The sequence below is a fragment of the Pipistrellus hanaki genome (assembly GCF_964339955.1).
Source record: "Pipistrellus hanaki genome assembly, chromosome: 7".
In the NCBI taxonomy this organism is placed as follows: domain Eukaryota; kingdom Metazoa; phylum Chordata; class Mammalia; order Chiroptera; family Vespertilionidae; genus Pipistrellus; species Pipistrellus hanaki.
This window is the reverse complement of record NC_140509.1, coordinates 53,259,836-53,282,374: the sequence shown is the minus strand read 5'-3', so window position 1 is coordinate 53,282,374 and position 22,539 is coordinate 53,259,836. Positions and strand designations below refer to the sequence as shown.

At 36.7% G+C, this 22,539-nt stretch overlaps 2 protein-coding genes across 2 annotated transcripts in view; one reads left to right on the top strand and one right to left on the bottom strand.

Moving 5' to 3' along the window:
• Window positions 1-1,169: 1,169 nt before the first annotated feature.
• Window positions 1,170-22,537, bottom strand: QRSL1 (glutaminyl-tRNA amidotransferase subunit QRSL1). Its single transcript, XM_084890551.1, has 11 exons — window positions 22,387-22,537; window positions 20,090-20,249; window positions 19,674-19,772; window positions 17,939-18,035; window positions 14,532-14,708; window positions 10,502-10,677; window positions 10,300-10,412; window positions 7,535-7,727; window positions 6,896-7,013; window positions 4,010-4,215; window positions 1,170-1,733 (listed from the first exon to the last, which is right to left on the bottom strand). Exons 1-11 carry the CDS (start codon window positions 22,408-22,410, stop codon window positions 1,516-1,518), a joined length of 1,581 nt encoding a protein of 526 aa, XP_084746677.1. The 5' UTR covers window positions 22,411-22,537; the 3' UTR covers window positions 1,170-1,515.
• The window catches only part of RTN4IP1 (reticulon 4 interacting protein 1), a 43,585-nt gene continuing 42,902 nt past the window's right edge, over window positions 21,857-22,539 (top strand). The window contains exon 1 of the mRNA XM_084890557.1: window positions 21,857-22,250. Coding sequence (XP_084746683.1) covers window positions 22,223-22,250 — 28 coding nt within the window. The 5' untranslated portion in view covers window positions 21,857-22,222. The remainder of the gene's footprint in view (window positions 22,251-22,539) is intronic.

Sequence of the window (22,539 nt, the reverse complement as noted above, 5' to 3'; positions counted from 1 at the left end):
CACTGCTGTGGAGGTGGGAGAGGCTCCCATCATTGCTGCTGTGCTAGCCATCCGTGAGTCCAGCTCAGGGTTTCTGGCTGAGTGGCACTCTTCCTGTGGGAGTGCACTGACCACCAGGGGGCAGCTCCTTCATTGAGCGTCTTCCCTCTGGTGGTCAGTGCATGTCATAGCAACCAGTCATTCTGCCATTCAGACAATTTGCATATTAGCCTTTTATTATATAGGATGGTTATAATTGTTCTATTTTATTTTCAGTTATTGTACCTAATTTATAAATTAAACTTGATCATAGGTATGTATGTATAGGAAAAAAAATAGTATATGTAGGTTTCAGGCGTAGATGGAGGTTTTGGAAGATATTCCCCCCAGGAAAGGGGAGACTACTGAATATTGAAACTTTCTCACTAAAACCAGGTTTCACAACCTACCAAAGTTTTAGGTCCAATATAGTCTGTAAAGTTACAACCGATGTTCATGGGACATTAATGAGTTCATTTGTGATCAGTTAATAGGAGAAAGAGCTCAGCGTAACATGGAGTTGTTCTGGTTTCTTGGCATGGGGCTCTGGAATAGCAGAAGTAAAATTTTACCCTTTAACATGAAAGTTCTCATTCGGTGCAGGTCTATTTTTAGAGAAGCCCCAGGTGCCTACAGGGGGAAGCATACTCCCAGTCTTGCATGACTCTGGGCCCCAGCAGGTTGCACTTCCTTCTGTGATCAGAGCTCCTTACATCTGCTTTGCTCAGCAAAGGCAAATATTCCCATTTTTGTGCATTTTGCACTATCTTCTGAGATAGCCTCCATTAAATGTTGAGTTGCCTGTCTGCGTAGTTATCCAGATGATCTCTGGGGGCTTCAATTATTGTTTTAGTTAGCATAAGTTTTGAGACGTTTATTATTAAACTTATTTTTACTGCAAACTTTTTTATTTTTTTAATTAAAATGTAGTTAATATACAATATTATTTTGGTTTTGGTGTACAACGAAGTTATTCAACACTAATGCACATAATAAAGTAAATAAGCTGTTATTTTTAATGGACATTTTTTCACAATGCATCATTTTTCAGGAACATGTATCTTGTGTTACAGTAGAAATCCTGTACTCTGCACTTAGCAGATGCTTAATAAATGCTGTCAGATGATATATAATTAACTATATCACAAGAATTTTCTTTTTCTTTTTAAAATATATTTTATTGATTTTTTACAGAGAGGAAGAAGGATAGAGAGTTAGAAACATTGACCAGCTGCCTCCTGCACACTCCCTACTGGGGATGTGCCCGCAACCAAGGTACATGTCCTTGACCAGAATCGAACCCGGGACCTTTCACTCCACAGACTGATGCTCTATCCACTGAGCCAAACTGGTTTCGGCTCACAAGAATTTTAGACAATGGTTCCAAGGAATGATTATGTTGACAATGAACCAAACTGCAAGAGCTTAGTAAGATCATTTGACTTTTCTAGAATATAAAATCTTTAAGTCAGTTTAGTTTGCATGATATACTTGTCACTACTGTTTTAGAGAAACAGAAGCTAAGTCGTTTTCAAAGACTGATGAATAATCACCCATTATTTCTTGAAGTTGAATAACAGGAAACTGTACTTGTTTTTCAAACCATTTGGCAACTGTAAGAAGCTGCTGGTCACAAAACGCACGTCCAATAAACTGTAGTCCTATTGGCAACCCTTGGTTGGAGAGGGCCATAGGGACACTCACTGCTGGCAACCCTGAGTACAAGAAAGAAACCCATTAGTTGATTAATTGTCCATCCTAAGAAGCAGAGACCCCTTCCACTTTCCAGTGCTAGTAGGACCACGATAAGGCTTAAAAAATAACAAAAAGTATGATATACATGCTTTTGCACCTTTCTTCATTCACTTAATGATAAATGTTGAAAATCACTGTTATTGGAACATTTTCATTCCTTCTTATAGCTGCATCTATTCCATTATGTGGATTTACCATAATTTATTCAGCCATTCTTCTACAGTTTGGCATGCAGGTTGTTTTCTGTGCTTAGCTATTTCACGCTATAGCCTAGTGAATTACTGTGTTCATGTTTTCTGGTATTCTTGAAAGTTTCTCAACAAAAAAGGATTGTTTCACCAAAGGATAAATAAATATGTAATTAGCTAATGCCAAATTCCCCTCCAAAAAGCTGTACCATTCTGAACTCCCATTAGCAAGATGAGGGATTTTTTCCTGCAGCTTTGCTTATAGGCTATATTGTTGAGCTTGTAAATTTTCCCAATTTGTTAGATGAGAAATAGTAGCTCAGAGTAGTTTTTCCAGGTTTGGGGCAGAGAGAGTATAAAATCTTGGGACATCTTGTTATATCATAAAAAAAGGAAGTTTTCAAAAATTACTGGGGACAGGTCTAAAGGACACATGCAATTTGAAGGGGGCTCCTATTGACTAAATCTGGGGCAGTATGAGCAACAAAAACAATGATAGTAATTGCTTATATTACATTGAATTAAAAAAAAAGAAAGCTGCTCTTTAGAGAAGACTGCTAACTAATATACAAAGATGGAATGCTATAATTAGAAAGGTCAGTGTTTTGTAATTCTCTAGATATTAACTCAGGCAGGCAGCATCAATGGATGCTAAAACTGAGTTCAAGTTTATTGGGGATTAGGATATTCACATGGTCTCAAAGTATCACTTCACCAAATGCTGACAAGTGATAAAAGGAAAAATGTAACTCTACAAGGAAAACATCTGCAGTTACTTCCTTAACTAAGGGTTCAACGTAGTTTCCAAAAGCAGAGCAAACTAATGTTAACTGTTTCCTGACATCAAGAATATGTAGTATTTCTGTCAAAAATGTTGAACTCAACACAATCTCAAGGAAGCAATCTGACAATTCAGATTATGGAGGGACATCCTTCAGGACAAGTGAACTATATTCTTCAAAAGACAATGTCACTTAAAGGTAGGGGATTTCTTATCAGAAGTAAGCAGGCTAGAAGAAAGTAGCACAACATTTTTTTAAGTGCTAAAGAAAAGAACTGTCAAAACAGAATCCTATATATATAGCAAAAATAATCTTTAAAAATGAAAAGGAAGAAAGCGAAGAGAATTAGTTGCCATCAGACGTACCCTAAAAAAATGGCTAACGGAATTTCTCTAAACAGAAAGGATGTGATAAAACATAAAAATCTTGACAGATCAGGGAGAAATAAACACAGTAAGCAAAAGTACAGGCAAGTACAGTAGACTTTCTATCTCCTCTTGAGTGTTCTATGCTATGTTCAATAATTGCTATAAAAATTATAATGCAGCCTGATGTGGTTCTAAAAAACAGAGAGCTGAGGGATTTAAAAAAATACCATAAATGAATTATATATCAGGAAAAAACAACTTATAAAAGACATTTTTGGTACAACTGATAATTCAACTTTATTAATTTAGAAAACTTAATTATTTAAATTTAAAATGCAACACTTAAATATGGACTATATTTGGCAAGTTATTGTACAGTATTTATGTTAGTTTTCTTAGGTAAGATAATGGTATTGTGGTTATATAGGAGAATGTCTTTATACTTAGAAGACTCATGATAAAGATGAAGTGTCATGATGTTGAATCTTAGAAGTGTGTGTGTGTGTGTGTGTGTGTGTGTGTGTGTGTGTAGAAAGAGAGACAGGGAAGGAGAGAAAAAGAGGAAGGAGAAAGTAAATGAGGCAAAATACTAACAAGGGTGAACCCAGACAAAGGTCATAGCATTCATTATGCGACTTTCAACTTTTTTATAGGTTTCAAGAATTTTTTAAAGTTTAAAAATATGCTAAGTGAACTGATTCTGAACATGTGTATGTGTGGTGAATCTGATGATTTGTGTACCTATGCCCAGGCACCACACACATACACACGCTTTCCTAAGCATTGCAGAAGGACAAGCAATTGCCTTTAGGGAACGATCTAGCTAGAACCTAAGTGAAGACCAGGGTGCCTACTTAAAAATGTAAAGAAAATCTGAACATTCTTAATGGACCCTCACCTGCCATATTTACAGCCTGTGTAAAAATATCACCCTGGGCACTTCGCGTTCTGTTGTCTTCTTTGATGAACTCCTCGTACGGCACTGCCTCACTCAAGGTGGTGGGAGTTAGCAAGACATCCACTCCAGAGTTAAAAACATTCACAAAATCATTAGCAATGAGTCGTCTCACTTTCTGTGCTTTGATGAAGTAATTCTCATAGTTTCTGGGGAAAACAATAGATGATATTTTAAGGGCTTTTTGTTATTTCTTTGAACAATTCTCATACGTGAGGCTTGTTAAAGAATTCACTGGATCTCGGCCTTTATGAGTTAAGACTCCTACAACACATAAAAATGAATTTTGTTCAACTGTGATGTCATTAGAAAATTTGGTAGATCTATAGTTTAATCAATCAGAATTCACTACTAGCTGCAATTCTGCATATATAATCATAAAACATCAATACTTCCAGGGAACCATTCAACCAGAACATTCATTTTCAGGTGAGGAAAATCAAGTATAGTTATTAAAAGAAATTTGCAGAGATTACAGAGATTGGCAGTGGTAAAGTCTAGAACTGGATTCCTGGAGGCTCAGTTTAATCCTCTTTCTATTATAATGTCTTAACTCATCTAGAGTATAATGATAAGTAATTATTAAAAGGACACTGAAGTTTTGCAAAATTCTAACATATCATCATCAGAATTAGACATTAGAAAAAGGCTCTGCAAACAAAAACTGGGGAAAGTATGCTATGCTTGCAATTTTGTATTTTGTGGATAGGCACAGCCCAGATGGAAATGTGCAATTCAAGGAAAGATGCTTACTTTACTGAAAAGATTAAGAAATTAGCCAGACTTAGGAGTTCATGTAAGTCATGCAGAGAAAGGGAAAAAGAAAATGCCCTTCAGCTCCTCCTGAAACGAATGAAGGCTGGCAAAAGTACTAACTATTCGAACTTCAGTTTCCTCACCTGTAAAAATGGATATCACAATTCCAGTCTTATTGCAAACCAAATACAATGAGATAAAAATGTAAAAATCTTTTTACCCTCAAAGAATGCTCTAGAACTATCAGATGTCCTTACTATTATTTGACCACAGGGTTTATAGAGAAGAATGCAGCCCTAACCGGTTTGGCTCAGTGGATAGAGCATCGGACTGCGGACTAAAGGGTTCGATTCTGGTCAAGGGCATGTACCTTGGTTGCGGGTATATCCCCAGTGGGGGCTGTGCAGGAGGCAGCTGATCGATGTTTCTCTCTCATTGATGTTTCTAACTCTCTATCCCTCTCTGTAAAAAATCAATAAAATGTATTTTTTTTAAAGAAAAAAAATGCAGACATCACCTCTCTGTAAAAAATCAATTAAATATATTTTTTTTAAAAGAAAAAAATGCAGACATCACCTGTAACTTACACAACAATAACAATTGATGGCTTAAATAATGTATTAACAGCATTCCCAAACCTGAATTTTATAAAAGAACAAATACTTCTGTTCTCTATGAAATTTCTTCCTCCTTTAAATATGGTTCAAAAGCAGAACTGTTCCTATCAATGATGCTTCCATCAATGATACCATATTAAAAAACCAGAAAACAAGACAAAAGACAACTACCATTTTCAGACCTTAGACATCAGGCATTCAGAAGAGGGAGCTATGAGAGAAGAGAAACAAGTATGTGAAAAGCTCTTTGATTTCCCTACAGCAGTGGTAGGCAAACTGCGGCTCGCAAGCCACAATGCAGCTCTTTGGCCCCTTGAATGTGGCTTGGCATTAGAACCACTTCTTCAAAATAGACTTGCCTAAGCCGAAAACTGACTTCTGCGCCTGGGCCACGAAGTTTCAATGGCACTGTATGTGCGTGCCCGCACATGGTATTTTGTGGAAGAGCCACACTCAAGGGGCCAAAGAACTGCATGTGGCTTGCAGTTTGCAGACCACTGCCCTAGACTAATGCCTGGAGACAGTTTTCAGGCCTGAGCCCAGAGAGACGGAACCTAAAAAGAGCTTAAGAGTGGGAAAACGGGGCTCTCTGTCAAAGAGGAAGATGGAAAGTTTGGAGAGGCAGACAGCCACAATTTGCCAGAGCAGAGTATTGGATAGGAATAAGTAGCACTCAGAGCTAAAGGGATCACTTGAGTGTGGTGAGACTATTTAAGATCTATTCCCTTAGCAACTTTCAAGTTTATAATACAGTACCGTTAACCATGGTAAATATGATGGACTTTAGATCTCCAGAAACTTACTCATCTTATCACTGGAAGTTTGAAACCCTTTGGCCAACATCTCCCCATTTCCCTCCAGCCCCATCCCCTGGCAACCACAATTCTACTCTGTTTCTATGAGTTCGGCTTTTTCATGTCTGTCTGTCTGTCTATCTATTTAATCTTACATTCCACATGTTAGTGAGATTATATCGTATTTGTCTTTCTCTTACTTCATTTAGAATAATGCCTTCACAAGATGGTCAATAAACTAATATTGAAGACAATCTAGGTAGGAGTCATAGTAATTTAGAATTCTTTCTTGGAGCAACAGGTGCATAGTGGAAGGAAAAACTAAGTTGATCCACTAAATTTTTCTCGAGGGACATCAAAGTAACTTCCTACTTAAGGCTCTAACAGCCATAAGCCAATGTGGCAATAATAGTCAGGGGACATTTAATGAGGCCAAAATCCCTCAGGGCTTCCTACTTTACTAATCATTTAATTAAAACTTCCCATTTTTGTTTGTTTCTGAATACAGGAACCTAAGGTACCATAAATAAGCCTTTAATTGATTTCTAATTAAAATCACAAAGATTTTGCTTCTTTAGCAAATATTTCAACTTGTAAGACCTGCTACTACTTTACTGTTGAGTTTTTAAGAATGGGGAAAATTCCTAAACTAATTATCTTACTCTTTCAGTAAGAAAAAGTTTCCTGAGAGAATTCTTCCTCTCACCACGTCATTAAAGCCTTCTCGTCTGGTTGCAGCATACATGGCTTCAGTAGACACATTAATGTCACACCTGTGACCTGAAAACCAAAAAGAGAGAGACATTACTGAAGAAGGAAATTTTGGCTGAAAAACAGACCTAAATTTACATTTGTGACCAATACAAAATTTGCAGATTGCCCTTCATGGTTTCCCTTCTTTATTTGCCTTGTGAGTGATTGGCCAGTCAGCAATCAAGGAAACAGAAGAAGATAACCAAGAGGGAGACACTATTTGTTCACTTCCCCATTTGCTCATTTGTTCCTTCATTGAAATGCATACTGAGCATCCAGCACGTACTGAGCATTACATTAGATGAACTGAAAATACAAAGATGAAATACTCTCTCTTCAAGGTATTCAGTCCAGAAAAGTGAATTGAACATAAAGAGATATTACTGATAAATAATGTAAGGATAATGCTAAAATGATAAAAGATTCACTGATTTACTTTTCTAACTCATCAACACGATCTTGGGCAATATATATATATTGTCACTATTAAGTGAACCTTTCAAATGTTGAGACAACTACCTTAAAAATGCAAAACACAACCATCTTACCATACTCCAGCCCATCAAATCTTGCCATATTCGATGCCACTTCTGATGTACACAGTACATGGTAGCAGACGATTGAGTAACTGGTGTGGGGCAGGGACACTTCAATTACTTTGGCCCCCTCAGACTCAAAGAGCTTAGCGGCTTTGGACCAAAGAGACTGTACTTCACTCGATAATTCTGGTACAAGATATTCCTTATTGGAAAAAGGTAAAAAACAGAAATTAGAACGTCTATATTGATGACTTATAAAAATTTGTACTCCAGGACCTTTGGCAACACATTAGAAAATTTAATTAACTTAGTAGATAGCCAGAAAGACTGAACTAATTTACGATGTTCATGGCACGACAAGCACAGTACTAGTATGAGTGAGCTCTCTAACAATAGTAAAGATTGGCGATTTGGTTGGAGACTTTATAATTGTTAAATGTTTATTATATATCAGGTAGCCTGCTAGATGCTTTTCAAAGATTTTCTACTTTAATGCTTTTAATAATCCCATGATGTAGGTATTATTTTTCAAATTATTAATATAAAATATAGAGACTAGAGAAGTTAAATAACTTTACTAATATTACATAGCAGGTAAGTAGAGGATTTAGGATTCTAAACTACATTTGTTTCTACAACCTGTGTCTTCTCTAAGCCCTTACAAAAAGGCATAGTTATGACCTTAACTGAAGATTTTAAAGAAAGTAGAATTTCCCTAAAGTAATAGTCTCAACTGGGGGCAGTTTATCTTCTTCCTGTCAACCAGGGACATTGGTAGCATGTGCAACATTTTTGGTTGTGGGACTGTGGTATGGCGGGGCGCTACCTCTAGGAGTAGAGGCAGTGATGCTGCTAAACATCTTACAATGCATAGGGCAGTCTCCCAAACAAAAAATTATCCAAAAAATTACTGTTGCCCTGGCTGGGAGGCTCAGTTAGTTGGAGTGTTGTCCTACACACCAAAAAGGTTGGGAGTTGGATTCCCAGTCTGGCACATACCCAGGTTGTTGGTTAAATCCTGGGCTGGGGCATATATGGGAGGCAACTGATTGATGTTTTTCTCTCACATTGATGTTTCTTTTTGTTTCTCTTTACCTCCCTTCCTTTCTCTCTAAAATCAATAAACATATCCTTGGGTGAGGATTAAAAAAAAAAAAAATTAATACTAAGCTTAAAGGTCAGTAATTTAATATATTTACTTTCATGTATGAATCACTTAATTGCTACCATAATAAATATGGTAGTAATACTAATAATAGTAATGTCAGTAACATTTATTGATCCTTTACTTTGCAAAGTATATCTTGGACTATGCCCTTTACATGAGGGATTAATAAATTAGGCCCATCAGTCAGATGTGTTGATAGCTATTTTTGAAAATAAAGTTTTATTAGAATACAGCCACACTCCTTTCTTTACATACAGTCTATGGCTGCTTTCACACTACTATAGTAGCAGAGTTAAGTAGTTATGACAAACTGCATGGCCCACAAAACCTAAAATATTAACTAATTGATACTTTACAGAAAAATCTTACAGACCCTTGCTTAACACATTGCAGATGGATCAAGAGGAGAATCTTCGCTTCACATTTACACAGTGTTGTACAAAGTATCATACTTTACAAATATATCAGCTTGTAAGAACATGTAATAACTTCAAAATGCAATGGGTATTTAATTTTAAAGCATGCCTTTAACATTTATGTAAAACGTTTTTTGTACTCGTTCAATAGAAACTTATCTGGCCACTGGGTAAAGCTAGCAATAAAATTACTAGTCCGCAATGTGTTAACATGAGTATCTAATTCTTTTTATTGAGGTGTAATAGTTTACAACATAATGTTACATTAGTTTCGGGTGTACAACATGATTTGATATTTGTATGTATTAAGAAATGACCACCACAATAGGTAGCTAACACCTGTCACCATACATAGTTTTTTTTCCCCTTGTGATTAGAACTTTAAAGATCAACTCTCTTAGCAACTTTCAAATATGCAATATAGTATTATTAACTATTAGAAGCCCGATGCACAACATTCATGCAAGAGTAGGCCTTCTTTCCCCCAGCTGCTGGCACTGGCTTCCCTCTAGCACCTGGGACCCGGGCTTCCCTTACAGCCCCAGCTTCGTTCAGTCTAATTAGCATATTATGCTTTTATTATTATAGTCACCATGCTCTATATTACATCCCTATGATGATTATATAATTCAAACCTCACCATTCTCTGAAATCAATACTGTTATTATCCCCATTTTACAGATGGGGAAATTGAGCTTAGAGAGATTAAGCCATGTGTGCTCAGGTTACACATCTATAATAATAAAAGGGTAATATGCTAATTGGACCTGACATTTTTCAGACATCATTCTAGACGCCTTCCTGACGAAGCTGGGGGCCTGAGGGAAACCAGTCCAGGTCCTGGGTGCCTGTGGGCGGCCCGAGGGAAGCCGGCCCGGGTCCTGGGTGTGTGCAGGTAGCTGGAGAAAGGAAGCAAGCTGGTGTCCTGGGTGCTTGCGGGCGGCCAGAGGAGGGAAGCAGTCCAGGTCCCAGGTGCCTGCTGGAAGCCTGAGGGGGAAAGCCTGGGTCCCAGGTGCCAGAGAGAAGCCAGCGCCGGCAGCTGGGGGAAAGGCCTACTCTTGTAGGAATTTTCGAGCATCAGGCCTCTAGTAGCAAATAAAAGTGGAAGAGCAAGGATTCAAACCTAACCAATCTGTGCTTTGTATGTGACAGTACAGTATTCCTGTAAAGTAATGAAAGGGAAGAATTACCTTGGGAATTCCTATACATAGTTTGCTTACATCTGTCAAACTGGGAAGTATAAACGATTTAACAGGATCTTGAACTGTGGTTGAATCTTTGCAGTCATGCCCAGCCAGTACACCTGTAAAGGAAAATACTTGGGAGTGACAGACATCATTGTTTTACAGTGAAACTGTAATGTTTTCAAACCACATGGAATCATATAAATACCCAACACAGTTGCTGCATCATCCACGCATCTGGTTAAGATTCCTGGCACATCCATTGAATTCACCAGGGGAATGAGACCGTGACGGGAAACTAAGCCATAGGTTGGTTTTAAACCAACAACTCCACAGAGGGCAGCTGGATTTCTGGTTGATCCTCCCGTATCTGATCCTAAAGCCCTGGAATTCAAATGGAATTCTCTTTAGAAGAATGACATATCTCTAATTACATTTGGAATCTATCTACCTTTTAAAATGTATATTTTAAAACTGTATTTCCCGCTGATGATATAAAAATAAAATATGCTTTTCTCAGAGAAGTATTAAAATATAGAAAAGGGTAAGAGGTAAAATATCCCACCATCCTGAGGCAAACACTGTTAATATTTGGCATATTCAAGTCTTTAAAAATGCATTTCTCTTTCATACTTCAGGTTATTCTGTAATCATAAGTTTCTATCTCTTTTTTGCTAATCATGAACCTTTTATCAGATCATTAGAATTACTGAAAATTTAAAATATGTATAATACTCTATCATCTCAGTTGGCAATTCCCAATATTTTAAAGTACATTCTCTTATCAATCTACATACAAATCTTTACCTTCTTTAATGGCGACTTTACAGTATGCTTTTAACAATTTAATATACCCTCCCAGAAATTCAGATATAGCCCTTCTACTACCCCATTTAGAATAATGGGTAGAAATGTATTTTAATTTATTTAAACATTATGTTATTGCCAATTATAATAACAACTGAATAATAAATTACTTTGTAATAAACACCTTTAAACATAAACCTTCGCCCATATGTCTGATTATTTCTTAAGTTAGCTTCTAAAAATTGAGTTAATGGGCCAGAGAGTCTGCCTATTATTATAAGTTCTTAATATATACAGTCAAATTACTCATTAGAAAGGTTATACTAATTTATATTCTCAATTGCAGTGAATCTAATTGTGTTTAATGTTCCATTGTTCCACTGAGTACTAACAGTTCTTAAAATATGGTTAAAGTGATAACCAAAAAGCTTTGTAAAGGTGTTTTTTAAAATAATTTTTCACATTTATTTGTATTTGTATTACCTAACTATGAAGTGTCTGTTCATTGTTTTGCCTAATTACCCATAGAGTATATGCTTTTCTTATTAAACAACAAAAACTCCCACAAAAACTAACTTTGAGGACATAATACTAGGTAAAATAAGCCATCACAAAAACTGCATAATTTCACTTATATAAGATAACCAGAGTAGTCAAATTCATAGAGACAGAAAGGAGAAGAGTGGTTGCCAGAGGCTGGGGGGACAGGCAAATGGTGAGCTGTTGTATAATGGGTATGAAGTTTCAGTTTTGCAAATGAAAAAAGTTCTGGAGATTGGTTGCACAACAAGTGAATACATTTAACACTACTGAACTGCATATTTAAAAATGGTTATTAAAATGGTAAATTTTATGTTATGTATATTTTACAAGTAAAAATTAAAAACATTTAAACTGTTTCAGAAAAATAGTTTTTCTAATTAGAAAAGTGTACATGGCTAATGGAAAAATTAAAATGACCTACTGTATGAAGTATATAAAGTAAAATTTCTCTTATAATTACTACCCTGATAAAAATCTAGTTATCAATTTTAATATACATTCATCCAGACACTTCCATGCAACTTGTATATATACATATGTATTACTTTTAATAAAACTAAGATCACACTATACACACTATACATGTCTTTCCATGTCACCAGTGCTCTAGCTCATTCTTTTTCATGGTGCATTAGTATTCCAAGAATTTTCTTATTTTTAAAACTATTATAGAAAGAATGAATCAAAAGGTGGGGGTATAAAGCAGAACACTTGACAGTTTGGGACCCATTCAATTGGAGTTAGTTTGGGTCTGTGCTTCTCTTGACTACACCCAGAGTGAAGCCTTGAACTAAATAAGGCTCCTACCAGTCACATGGCCTTTGTGTTCTACAGAAAATGCAAATTAGACTGCCTTTCTTACAAAGTCCATTTGAGTCACAAAATCAGACTGTTGCTTTCACAATTTCTAAAACGATACATTTTCTTATTAGGATTAACTGACAGCTATGTAAAGTAAAACTTGCATTTCGATAGGAATTATGTGTCAAAATGCCATCTTCTCAAAGCTCATTCAGAAAGATGAACACTGAATGGGGTGATGAGGATAGGAAAGAGTACCTAATCTGGCAGGCCTAACTTATCAGAAGTCTCATTAATATTAATGCAGTGCTATAAAATTTCACAGAGATAAAATGAAATGTTTTACTTGTTAACAAGATTCCAGAGAAACTAAAAAAAAATAAAATAAAAAATCTGTAGAGTCTAATAAATCCTCATAGCTCTAAAAATATAAATAATTTATAGCTTGCCATGTCCCTGAAAGAGCTTAGTTTCAGTGGATAATTAAGGAAAGAGAACTATAATAACAGCAATATTTATTTACTCTTCCTTAGATGGTTAGGAAATGCTTTACAAGTGGGACTTAAGAGATAAAGTATGATTGATGCTTCCTAAATACAAAGTATGACAGTTGAATAAATCAGCTCCCTACAAACTTGAAAAACCTTTACTTATTAATATATATTTTTAGTTGCTGATTGATAAAAACACTATTTTAAATATTCTATCGATATATATTAGGAATATTTTTTTTCTTTCCCCTCCGGGGGGACAAAGGTCAGAATTAGGCGAAGGATAAACCATAGCTAACAATTTAACTCAGTAGCACTCAGCTAAAGCCATGGTATGTTAGTACCTAAATATCTGTACAATCATGACACCCAAATAAATTATTTTAAAAATGAAATTCAATGAAATCCATTTATGCTAACTGGTTTATTCTGCAAGATCCATAAAATCATGTTTTTAAGAGAACCAGGTACTATATAGGAAGACTTTAAATGTTATATTATTATTATTATTATTATTATTATTACTACTAGAGACCCGATGTATGAAGATTTGTGCAAGAATGGGCCTTCTTTCCCCTAGCTGCCAGCACCACATTTACTCTGGCCCAGACCCACCTTTCTGCCTTCACTCCGGCTGGGACTGCCTTTCCACCTTCCCATGCTGTCCAGAGCTGCTGGGGTGGTGTGGAATGCCTGCGTCATCGCCATAGCGATGATGATAGTGTCCTGCCCCAACCCCACCACTTGGCGCCTGTGTATGCAAATTAACCCACAATCTTAGTTGGGTTAATTTGCATACTCGCCCCTGATTGGCTGGTGGGTGTCACGAAGGTACAGTCAATTTGCATCTTTCTCTTTTATTAGTGATTAATTTTTAATCCTCATCTGAGGGGTAAGGATATTTTTTCCATTGATTTTAAAGAGAGTGGAAGGAAGAGGGAAGAGGGTGAGAAAAAGGAGAAAGAGAAACATGGATGTGGCAGAGACACATCAATTGCTTCCTACATGGGTCTAAACTGGTGGTGGGGATCAAACCTGAAACCCAGGTATATGCTCTTGACTGGGAATTGAATCTGAGACCCTCCAGTACACACACTGACGTTCTAACCATTGACTAATGCCGGCTACAACTAAATATTATCTTAAAGTTAAATGTATAACTACACATAAGTATACTGTATAGTTAAGTATTAATAGGATAATTTTGATATACCATTGGACACAAATAGCTCACTAAAAAGAAATAAAAATAGTGAGGTACTGCCCAATTGGTATGAATCAATGGTTGATGGTAAACCTATGAACTAGGAGGTCACAGTTTGATTCTTGGTCAGGACACATGCTCTGGCTGAGAGCTCGGTCCCCAGTAGGGGGCGCAGGAGACAGCTGATCAATGATTCTCAACACTGAAGTTTCTATCTTTCTTCCTCTTCCTTCCTCTCTGAAATCAATAATATACATGTGTGTGTGTGTGTGTGCGTGTGTGTGTGTAAGAAATACTGAAGTATGAATTTGCCTACTGTTGGATTTTGCCTACAGTTCATGACTATTTGTGCCAGGTTGGGTTTTAAAGTACAAATAGGAAAAACATCTTACGCAAAGCATGTGAATGCTGATACGGCGGCTGCACTCCCTCCGGAGCTTCCTCCCGTTATAAGCCAATTTGTATCCTCGTTCTCGCCATGGGGTTTCTGCTTCCTCTTTTCTCGGTACTGTTTTGAATAACTCCATGGGTTTTTAACTGGTCCGAATACACCATCTGTGCTACCAGATCTGAGAGGAAGAAGTGAAGCAAGATATCTAATAAAACTTTCATTTTATGTGACAATTTCATCTTCTGATAATTATTTGCTTCTGACATTGTATAATCCACTGTAATAAACTGAATTGGAAAAGATAGGCAGCCTGCTTAGATGTAGCTTTATTCAATTACATAGTTGAGGAGTGGAGGATGGAAAGAGCATTTGTGATAGAAAGTAGAGAAAACTAGTCTACTAAAAAATAAAGATTTATATCCCAGTTGATCATCTAATTCAGTTTAAGATGATTTCCTGTGTAAATTAATGTCTTCCGGTTGTAGTGTCACAAACATTCAGTTAATACAAAGTCTTTTATAGGAATCCCTTTTTTTTTTTTTTAAATATATTTTATTGATCTTTTTACAGAGAGGAAGGGAGAGAGATAGAAAGCTAGAAACATCGATGAGAGAGAAACATCGACCAGCTGCATCCTGCACACCCCCTACTGGAGATGTGCCTACAGCCAATGCACATGCCCTTGACCAGAATCGAACCTAGGATCATTTAGTCTGCAGACCGATACTCTATCCACTGAGCCAAACCGGTTTTGGCGGAATCCCTCTTTTAATCAGAAGTTTTAAGAAAAGCATTATAAGTAGAATACTAATAAGTTATTTTTTAAATTTTGAAATAATTTTAATCATACAGAAAAATTATAAAAATAAAAATAGTATGAAAAGCACTTTACACCCTTTTCCTAGATTCACCTACTGTTAACATCTGATCTTATTTATTTTATCATTTGTATGCTCTGTGTATGTGTATCCATACACTTTTTTTTTTCTGAACCATATAAGGGTAAATTATATTGCAATGGCTTTTTAGTCCCAAATACTTTAATATGTACTCGGTATGTTATTTCCTAAGATTAGAGTATTCTCTTATATAGTTAGTAGAGGCCCAATGCATGAAATTTGTGCAAGGGGCTCGACCTTCGAAGTCCTGGCTTTGTCTGGAAGGTTGTTCGGAGGATCGTTCTGTTGATTGGCTAATTAGCATATTAGCTCTTTATTATATAGGATAGTACAGTTATCAATATCAGTAAATTTAACAATATACTTTTATCTAATTTAATGTATATAATCCAATTTTACCAGCTGATACAATAATGTCCTTTATAGCATTTTACTCCCTTCCTGTACAGAAGCAGACCTAGAGGTAGATAGATACTACAGCTAGTTATCATTGTCTCCTAAGCCTTGTTAAAATTAAAAATATATATATATATATATTTTATTGATTTTTTTACAGAGCGGAAGAGAGAGTGATAGAGAGCTAGAAACATCAATGAGAGAAACATCGATCAGTTGTCTATTGCTAAATGCTATGTTTTCCAAAGACAGTTTATATTAACTATTTTTATAACATAAAAACACTGACTTTAACAGTACTACAAAATATTGAATATCAATCAGTTGATATGCCCACAACTACGGTACATGCCCTTGACTGGAATCCAACCCAGGACCTTTCAGTCCACAGGCCGAAGCTCTATCCACTGAGCCAATCTGGTTTCGGCATTTTTTTACTTTTTTAATCATTCACTAGCCAATGAACATTGAGCTATTTCCACTTTTTGGCAATTTGAAAAAAGTCACAATAAATATTGTACTGAAAGGCCATTGACAGTGCTTTTGTGTAAACATAAGTCTTTACCTCTTGACCGAGATTGTTGGGTCATATGGTAAGTGGTGTTTAATTTTATAACACATTGCCAAACTATTTTCTCAAATGGCGACACCGCCCTAACTGGTTTGGCTCTGTGGACAGAGTGTCAGCCTGCAGACTGAAGGGTCCCAGGTTTGATTCCGGTCAAGGGCATGTACCTTGGTTGCAGGCATATCCCCACTAGGGGGTGTGCAAGAGGCAGCTGATAGGTGTTTCCCTATCATCGATGTTTCTAACTCTCCATCCCTCTCCCTTCCTCCCCGTAAAAAAATCAATAAAATATATTTAGATAAATAAAATGGTGACACCATTTTGAATTCCCTACCAGCAAAGTATGAGAAATCCAATAGTACTTTATGCTTGTCAGCACTTGATATTTTCATTTTTTAAGCCATTCTAATAGGTATAAGTATCTCATTGTGTTTTTTATTTGCATTTTCTTAACGTGATGCATTTTTATGTGTTTATTTGCCAACTGTATATCTTCTTTAATGAAATGTCTACTTACATCTTTTACCCATTAAAAGAAAAACTGAGTTGTTTTCTTAGTGAGTTGGGAAAAGGTCTATATATACTGGATGCATGCTCTTTCTCAGACAACAATGCAAGTATTTTCTTTCAGTCTATAGTTTTATTTTGTTTTTTCATTTTTAAACAGTATATTTCAAAGTGCAGAAGTTACTTATTTTAATTAAGTCCAAACTATCAATTTTTTATTTAACAAATTGTACTTTATATGTCTTAAGAAATTTTTGTCTAACTCAAGGTCACATAGATTTTCTCCTACATTTTCTTCTATAAGTTTTAGGTTTTATGTTCTTTAACTTATTTTAATCTAGAACATTTTCACAGCCTTCCTATGCTTTTTAGATATTGATACTTAATAGAATGTTTCTAATTTCAGATTTGTCTATTGTTTCCTTATTATTACTTTAGAAAAGGAAAATTGCATAGATGATGGTGTGTTCTCTTAGGGAATCACATCCGGAGGTACATGATGTTGAATTCATCCTCACTGATATTCATTTTGATCAGCTATTCAAGGCAATGTCCTAATAACCCATGTTTGAGTTTACTCCCATGGGTTAATCTATTCAATATGTATTTACTAAATGCTAAAACCATGAAAAGACAAGCCAGAGAATGGAGAAAATATTTGCAAATCACCTGTATAATAATGGTTTTGAATCCAGACTGTATGAAAGAACTCTTACAACTCAAGAAGATAAACAACGCAATTGAAAAAAAAAAAAGGGTGGGAGACAAAAGATTTGAATATATTCTTCAACAGAGAAGATATATGGGTGGCAAACCACATAATGTTTAACATTATTAGTCATCAGGGAAATGCAAACTAAAACTGAGATATTACTATATATGTATTAGACAGTAGAGCATAATATCACAGAGGGAATGAGAAATTGTCATTAGAATCCTCAAAAAAAAAAAAAAAATCACCTCAATACTTTTAGAGAACTACATAATAAAATTAAAGACAGAAGAAATACAAGAGAAGAGAATTTCAATTTTACTTACCCCATAGCAAACTCATCTAAGTTTGTTTTTCCCATTAGTAGAGCTCCCTGATCCAACAGCTTCTGAACTACTGTGGCATTATAAGGTGGTACATAACCTTAAAAAATTAAGTAATTTTTATTACAGGAAAAAAACCAACAACAGTGAACATATAAAACATACTAAAGAAACAAGATTTTAAAAAATATATATTTTATTGATTTTTTTTACAGAGAGGAAGAGAGAGGGAAAGAGAGTTAGAAACATTGATGAGAGAGAATCATCAATCAGCTGCCTCCTGTACACCTCCTACTGAGGATGTGCCCACAACCAAGGTACATGCCCTTGACTGGAATCGAACCTGGGACCTTTCAGTCCGCAGGCTGATGCTCTATCAACTGAGCCAAACTGGTTTCAGCAAGAAACAAGATTTTTAAACTGCAATTAAACAATTTGTATTGACATGTGTTAATTATTCTTAATTTGACTAGTAGGTTGTACTTTCTTCCAAAACTTAATTTTTTCTATTGCTAAATGCTATGTTTTCCAAAGACAGTTTATATTCACTATTTTTATAACATAAAAACACTGACTTTAACAGTACTTCAAAATACTGAATAACAAAGGTGTACCTAATTCATTTGATACTAATCACAAATCGTATTATTTATCATTGTACTTGACTTTTTCTTCTCAGATAATGCTATTTCACAGTGATTTTTATCCATTTCTAGTCAGAAATAGATTTTTATTGTTAATTAAAATTCTCTCCGTGTAGTGTATATTCAAAAACAATTATCAACAGTCTACTTATCAGAGGAACCTAGGCACATACCTCAGAATATTACTTTTAGTATATAGTACTCTGAATAACCTTTTTCCATTTCCTGTTCTTTCTATGATCCAAGCATCTTGATAAACTTGATTCCTTTTTGACTTACTAAACTGTAAAGAATAAAACTAAAATTATAATAACTCAAATAAATATCTATAATAATAAGAACGTAAAATGCTAATTAGACCGGACAGCCAAATGACCTTCCTGACATCCTTCTGGATGAAGCCATGGCAGCAGGGGCCGAGGCAGAGGAGGTTAGGGGTGATCAGGCAAGGAGGTGAGCAGTTAAGAGGTGATCAGGTAGGCAGGCAAGTGGTTAGGGGTAATCAGGCAGGCAGGCCGGCCAGTGGTTAAGAACCAGCTGTCCCACAGGGATTGGGCCTAAACCAGCAGTCCAACATCCCTCAAGGGGTCCCAGATTGCAAGAGGGTGCAGGATGGGCTGAGGGACCCTCCCCCCAACCCCTTGTGCATGAATTTTGTGCACTGTGCCTCTAATAGTGATATAAGAGGTACAGGAGTCAAGAAATAAAAAAAAATAATGGGACTATAGTGGCTAATAAATCTTCACACCATCCTTGAGAGATGGGTAATGACAGCCACTTCATACTCTTCCCATGTTATCACGGAGTGGGAGTTAGAGGTTGCTTAGTGTGTTTGTGGTGATCAGTTACTGAGTCTTCCTAAATAGGATTGCTAAAACTTCCTAAATTACATTCATCCACTAAGCAGGCCTACCTCTAGTCTAAAGAATAGCTTTGCATTCTGAAAGAGCAAACAGAAAAAATGTAATACTCTATCCTAAGCATCTTTTTTTGCAGATATAGAGTGAGTATATCTTGGTGCTTTACTATCTTTTCTTTAGTATTAACTGAAAAATTCTTATTTTTAATAAATGCTGTGATCAGTTAAACTTTACCTTTCAACATGTTTGATGCACATGTTGTCTTAATGCCAGTTGTGCTAAAGTTGTCTTTTACTGCAACAGGAATTCCATCTAACTCCCCAAGTGAGTGACCTGTGTTAAAAAGCCAAAAGAAAAGAAGTATCTAATTCAAGATATAATGACACATTAATACTAGTTAATAACTATTAGTTCTTGGTAAAGATACTTCTTTAGAAATTAAATTCAGGTTAGAAATTATTGCAGTTGGACAGTAATATCCAATTGCCTTTATTATTATTATTATTATTATTATTATTATACTGCATGGCAAGTTCTTTAAATAAGGGAATGCTTTATGTTAAAAGATTCTCTTGCCAAATGGAGACTACTATATCCAATTAAAACTCTTTCTCTGATATAACAACTGAGTATAATTCAAAGCAATTTACCTTTCTTATATCTTTCCTCTGATTCTTCAGCTTGCTTTAAGGCCACTTCTTCTGATACAGTAATGTAAGCATTTAGAAACTTGGTCTTCTTGATCAGGGAGAGACATTTTTGACAGAGCTCAGTTGGAGTAATTTGGCCTTGTTTCAGTGCGACAGAAACCTATAATGTATTCAGTTAAAAAACCCTTTGGTGAATCTGCAGAAGTTTCAAATATTACACTGATGCAGGCAGGTAGAGTGGTTAAGTATAAATTTTGAAGTAAGGCTTGGATTCCAAACCAAGAGAACCTATTAACTCTACACTTAGTGTAGTGAACCAGGGTAACACTTTGACCAGCTTGAAGATGGTTTGGAGAATACCACATTCATAGGCCTAGCTAAGTAACTGTTTCTAAGCCAGGCTTGAACAAACAAGAGTGATGGTTTAGGTCAGTGATCGGCAAACTCATTAGTCAACAGAGCCAAATATCAACAGTACAACGATTGAAATTTCTTTTGAGAGCCAAATTTTTAAAACTTAAACAATATAGGTAGGTACATTGTTATTAACTTAATTAGGGTACTCCTTCAATCGCACTGTACGTGCGCGCCCATGCGTGGTATTTTGTGGAAGAGCCACACTCAAAGGGCCAAAGAGCCACATGTGGCTCGAAAGCTGTGGTTTGCCGACCACTGGTTTAGGTAAACCACCCTGCCCAGAAGAAGTAGAGGTCCAGCATGGGTGAAGCACGGGTTAGGATAGATTGTGTAAAGAGAGTAGCTTAGCTGCAACGCATGATGTGGAGAGAATATAGAGTGGACAGAAGATATATTTTGGGTTGGGAAAATCACCACCAAATAATGTTTTGCACACAATATCAATAAATATTTGTAAAAGGACTGATGAAGTAAAAGCAATCATGCCAAGGCAACCATCCTCCTGTCTACCCCTGGGTCATTTTTTTATCCCCTTAACGTAAAACTTGTTTCGCATGATGCTTCCCTCAACGACATGAGGAAAGGGTTGGTTGGCACATAAAAGGTGGAGCTGAATGGGAAAAGAACAGAAAAAGAAAAGGCCATGCTTTTTCAGTTATATTTCATTTTCAAACAATTTTTTCTTTTTAAAGGACAAATAAGATTCTGCACTAACAGTAAAGTCCAGATGCAATTAAAACAGTAAAACAGTAATTATTTGGGGGAAGACCTATTTATTACTTAAAGCCTGCAGACTTAAAAGAAGTTCCATAATTTAGTTTTCTAAAAGGCTGCCAGGTGGGAAGAAAAGACATTCCTGGTGAAGACAGAAGGCATGGTAGGTCCTCAACCTCTACGTATCAGCAGAATCACCTGGAGCCTTTGTTAAACCATGTACTCTGGGCCTTACCACACAGATCTGCCTCCATGGAGAACAGCTGAGTTTTAACAAGGGCGAGAGGTAAATCTTACAGCAGAGGGCTGCAGACAGTTATAAGGCTGAGAGAGCTAGAGCAGGAAGTAGAAACCTGAATTAAAACTATAACAGTAGGGATAAAGCAAGAAAACAGACTGCAGATATAATTTTAAGACAGAATTAAGAGGGATTAGTGACTTAGTGGATATTACTGATGAAGAAGAATCTAAAGGCAAGGAGGATAAAGTTGTCTCATTAATAAGAGACTATTAAGAGTTCAGAAATCAGGTTTTGGAAATTTTTTTTCTAAAGATGGAGGTTGAGACGTAAGAGGGGGTCCTGTTACAAGGAAGTCGACTTTGGTTAAATTGGGTTTGAGGTGCTTACGGGGACATTTGTTAGAGATGTCCAGAAGACACTCACAAATACAGCCTAGAGTTACTAAAGGACGTCCAGGAAACAGGGACTAGGATAAAAGAATTATTGGTATTTTAGTGGTAGTTAAAGCCTAGAGGGAGGGGGTGGGGGTGGAAGGGGATCATTAGTTTGGCTTTTGCAAGGGACAGAGTTGCACCTCCTTAGAACCGCATCAAATGAGTGGTCGGGGGCAGAAGAGACACCGAGGGGGACCAGCGCAATCCCCCGCTTCTGGCAGCGCCCCAGCCTCAGCAAACGTCTAGCTGAGAAGCCGGCGTTCACTTCCACCCCTCAGCTCCGCGGTATGGAAGCTCCCCGGCTAAGGTCCTAACTCCAGAACCCACATGGAGAGTACAGCCGAAGGACCCACAGGTACGAATCCCCAACCCAATTCCAGGGGAGGCGGCGGGGCTGAAGGAGAAGCCTGGCCAGGCCCGGGGACTCCATGCCCACGGACTCCATGAATCTGGCCGACCTCCCTGGGCCCTCAGCACCCAATTCCACTCACTTCTCGGAGGGTCCGGCCCAGCATAGTCTTCGTAGCCAGCCTACCACCACAGGGGCCAGGTGACAGGGAGGAAAAATAAAGGTCAACAACTGCTACGGGTAGTACATGGGCGCAGCCATCTTTGCCCGTCACTGGACCTCTCAACACCGAGTT

Bases quoted from the DNA above. Each gene is read 5' to 3' on its own strand.
- QRSL1 (XM_084890551.1), bottom strand. From the start codon at position 22,410: ATGCTGGGCCGGACCCTCCGAGAA. The intron at 20,250-22,386 runs GTGAGTGGAATT...AATACATTATAG, and splicing joins TGGGCCGGACCCTCCGAGAA to GTTTCTGTCGCACTGAAACA. The intron at 4,216-6,895 runs GTAAGATAATTA...TGTTTTCCCCAG, and splicing joins AACTTTTTCTTACTGAAAGA to AAACTATGAGAATTACTTCA.